Source organism: Rhinopithecus bieti, unplaced genomic scaffold (genome assembly GCF_001698545.2).
Source record: "Rhinopithecus bieti isolate Rb0 unplaced genomic scaffold, ASM169854v2 scaffold_15570, whole genome shotgun sequence".
Lineage (NCBI taxonomy): Eukaryota > Metazoa > Chordata > Mammalia > Primates > Cercopithecidae > Rhinopithecus > Rhinopithecus bieti.
Window position 1 is genome coordinate 39,557 of NW_016808199.1, and position 3,704 is coordinate 43,260.

The 3,704-nt window shown below is 45.3% G+C and overlaps 1 protein-coding gene across 1 annotated transcript in view; it reads left to right on the plus strand.

Annotated features, from left to right (window-relative positions):
• CRABP1 (cellular retinoic acid binding protein 1) overlaps positions 1-3,264 on the plus strand; it is an 8,463-nt gene extending 5,199 nt beyond the window's left edge. Inside the window, exon 4 of the mRNA XM_017885763.1 lies at positions 2,961-3,264. Coding sequence (XP_017741252.1) covers positions 2,961-3,011 — 51 coding nt within the window. The 3' untranslated portion in view covers positions 3,012-3,264. The remainder of the gene's footprint in view (positions 1-2,960) is intronic.
• The last annotated feature ends 440 nt before the right edge of the window (positions 3,265-3,704 follow it).

Genomic DNA, 3,704 nt, shown 5'->3' on the forward strand with positions numbered 1-3,704 from the left:
ACACTAAGGTTTTTGCAACCACCCTTTTCTTCCAGACTAGAAAAGCGGAAAGCTGTTTTGGGTAATCAGGAAATTATATCCTTTGTTCTCCATTAGGTATTTTGTTAATCTCTGCTCCATCTTAGTGAATGTCACCTTGAAAAGTTGTGAACAGGAGACTGCCTGCTGAAGGGTGCTAGGAAAGGACTTGCAGTGTGGCCTGGATATGGGCCTTCCCTTCCCAAGTTCTTTCCATGCTGTAATGGGGGTTAAGCTGAAGTCTGATCCCTGAGGTCCCTCTCAGCCTTGAAATTACATGTTTATTCTGCAAGAAGACCCTAAATTGAGCTATTACTTGAACTGAGACTGCTTGATCTTTCCCTCTTTCCCTCTTGTCCTTCCCTGGGTTGATTTAACATGCTTTCTCCTTTCACAGAGAAAGGACTGGCTTAATTTGCAACCTGGTTAATATTGTTTCCAGGGAAGGGATACTTGCTGGGTTTGGGGGAGAAATTTGAGGCTGAGACATGGAAATTTAGGAGAAAAGGCATATATGGTTTACTGGTACCAGAGACAGCAAAGAGGGAGATGATTTTAGAGTTTTAGAATGTAGCTGAGGGTTCAGTAGGATCGGTTGGCTCTGAGAAAGAGTGATTTTATTAACCTCTGTAGTATACGAGCAGCTGGCGTCACAGGCCAAATTCTGCTAGATGGACCCCATCACTTTCAAATCCTCCCTCCCCCCAACTATAGTTCTATCCCTGCAGCCTTCACTGGAACAGCAAACATATATACAAGCCTCAAAGGGAAAGGGAGTATTAACTCTTGGCATTTGGGATCTGAAATATGGGCTTTTGTTTCAAGGGTTATTATCATTAATAAATCTAAAACGCAGAGAGATGCAGTCTTCATATAACAAGAGACAATTATTCTAGTTAAGTTGAAATAAGCTCTCCCAGCGCCAACAGTAAATTGCCCCCAGGCTATAAGTTGCCTTCCTTTGAAAACTGAGTATACTCCCACAAACCACTCTGGAATATTCTACAGAGAGTTTCTGTCAGGAACCTCTAAGCATAGTTTGCAGACTGAGAAGGGCACTTCAAATGTGGTTGGAAATGCGGCGATTTCTTCTCATGTCATGAAGCCATTTGTTAGCCTGGGAGAGCTGTCAGCTAGCGAGAATAGCTTCTCCAGGGTACAGCGTTAAATACTCAAATATTGGCAGCTATTTGACAGTCTGTGGCTGTAGAACTCAAAGAAGTATGGAAAATGAACATGGTTCTGAGGCGTCCAGACATCTGCGAGGTAGACTTATGGTGGGAAAGTCATGCCCCACACCCCCTAGCATGCAGAATCACCTGCATTTCTTCCTAATAGAGAAGAAGCTAAGACAAAGGTGTCCAGAAGTAAGTATACCTGCCAGTCTGGTCAGGAGATCCCTAGCATGAAAAGAAGCTAGTGGCTGGGTACAGTGGCTCATGCCTGTAATCCCAGCACTTTGGGAGGCTGAGGCAGGTGGATCACTTGAAGTCAGGAGTTTGAGAGCAGCCTGGCCAACATGGTGAAACCCCATCTCTACTAAAAATACGCCAAAATCAGCTGGGCGTGGTGGTGTGTGCCTTTAGTCCCAACTACTTGGGAGGCTGAGGCAGGAGAATCGCTTGAACCTGGGGGGCAGAGGTTGCAGTGAGCCAACATCACACCACTGTACTCCAACCTGGGCGACAGTGAGGCTGTCTCAAAAAGAAAAGAAGTTAGTGATGGGCATCTGCTTCCTCAGTCACTAAGGACTAGAAGTATTTCCCTGAAGCACACGTGTCTGGATAATGTTTTAGCATATGTTCTCTGAAAGCATCTCATAACCAACTAAGAGGGCAGGGTAAGAATATAAAGATCCTAGGATAGCTAAATGCCTCATTCAGTGGTTTTAACATCTCTTTAATTTCAGGCCACTTTGAGAATCTGAAAGATAAGGACCTTCTGGCACATAAATGTACATTTGCAAACAAACATACTCACATCAGGTTTACAGACTGGGGAATTTCTGTTTCTTTTCTTTTCTTTTTTTCTTTTTTTTAACATACATATTGCTTTCCCTGTTCTAACTGCCTGTGAGAGGCCCAGGAGAGCAGGCCTGTGAGTGCTAGTTTTGGGGGAAAGTTGAGACAGTTTACTTATGGGCAATATCATTTCAGGGGCCAGCAGAAAAACGTCCTCCTCCATCTGTGCAATGATTCGTATCCTCTCAACAAACAAAGGGCCATAGAATTTTAGCTGGAAGAGCCTTTGCGATGATCATCTTGTCAATTCCACCTCTCTTCTCAACACCAGCCCCTGCCTGCCTCTTTCCCATACAGGCCACGAGAGGAAAACATTTGCCCCAAGCTTAGCCAGCTGTGAGCTGCAGAGCTAGGTTTGGATGCCAATGCTGTGCTTTTGCAGCTGAGACCAATTTTCTAGCTTGCAGGTGACTCGAGTATTACACATACAGCATCTCAGCCTGTCTCCCAGGTTAGATGACTGCTTCCTGGAAAGCAGTTCTGTTCCTTCTCCAAAGCAAGGAACAGAACTGGCTGGTGAGTGTTGGGCCCCATGACTCCAGCTGCTTGAGCTTCTTTGTATCTTGAAGTCATTTGAAAAGAGACAGAGCCACTTCAGAAATGTCCATTGTGACATTCTTTCCCTTTCAGTTTAATTTTAAAACCAAAACTCCTGGCATTTCTTATGTCAGCATTTTACAGGTTCCAGAAGCAAAGGAAAATGGTGTATAACATAATTCTATACCCTGGTTCCCTCCCTGCCAATAGTGCTTAAGGGGGAAAAAAATCCCTAATGCTTAGCATGAGCACACACACAGGAAATTGAATGTCTGTTACAAAGAGTTTTTAACAGGGCATTAAGTGGCCTTATTAGTGACATGCTTTAAACATTTTTGTGCAGGCATCTGCACTGATTGGTTTTCCTTTTCTTCTTCTCTGCAGACGTTTGGCGCCGATGACGTGGTCTGTACCAGAATTTATGTCCGAGAGTGAAGGCAGCTGGCTTGCTCCTACTTTCAGGAAGGGATGCAGGCTCTCCTGAGGAATATATCATAGTTCTGAGCTGCCAGTGGACCGCCCTTTACTCCTACCAATATTAGGTGACCCCATTTTCCCCATGACAATGTTGTAGTGTCCCCCACCTCAGCCCTCAAGGCCTTGGTGCCTCTTGTATCCCTAATGCTCCATAGTTTGGTATTTGCATGGTTTCGAAGTCATTAAATTGGTTGGATGTGTCTCAACCTTTTCCTTTTTTGGTTTGCCTCTTCAGTTTCAACAGGGGAGTTACTGCGTACCTACTGTCCTTGGCGCTGTGTTGGTCTGTGTGGTACTCTCAGCTTTGGCCTGCTGGCCTCGGTGTGGGGCTTTGAGCATACATCAGTGGTTGTAAGCTGGGCTCCCGCAGACTGGCTGGATCCAGACTGCAGATCCAGGTGTGATTGCACCTCCCAATGTGGCTGTTCAATTGAATTACTTGGTATCAGTAGTTCGCAGCAGGAAAGGGCACATTTAAAAGGGTTAACAGGGAAGAGCTCATAATGAAGAGACTGTTTATACTGGCAGGATGAATAGAGCCAGCAAAGGATGGGGAAGCACCCAAAGACAAGCAGTGGAGGGATTCACCCCCAGGCCTGAAGACAGAAGGGAAAGAGGGGTCACCAGACCATGAGAGCTATCACCTAGGAG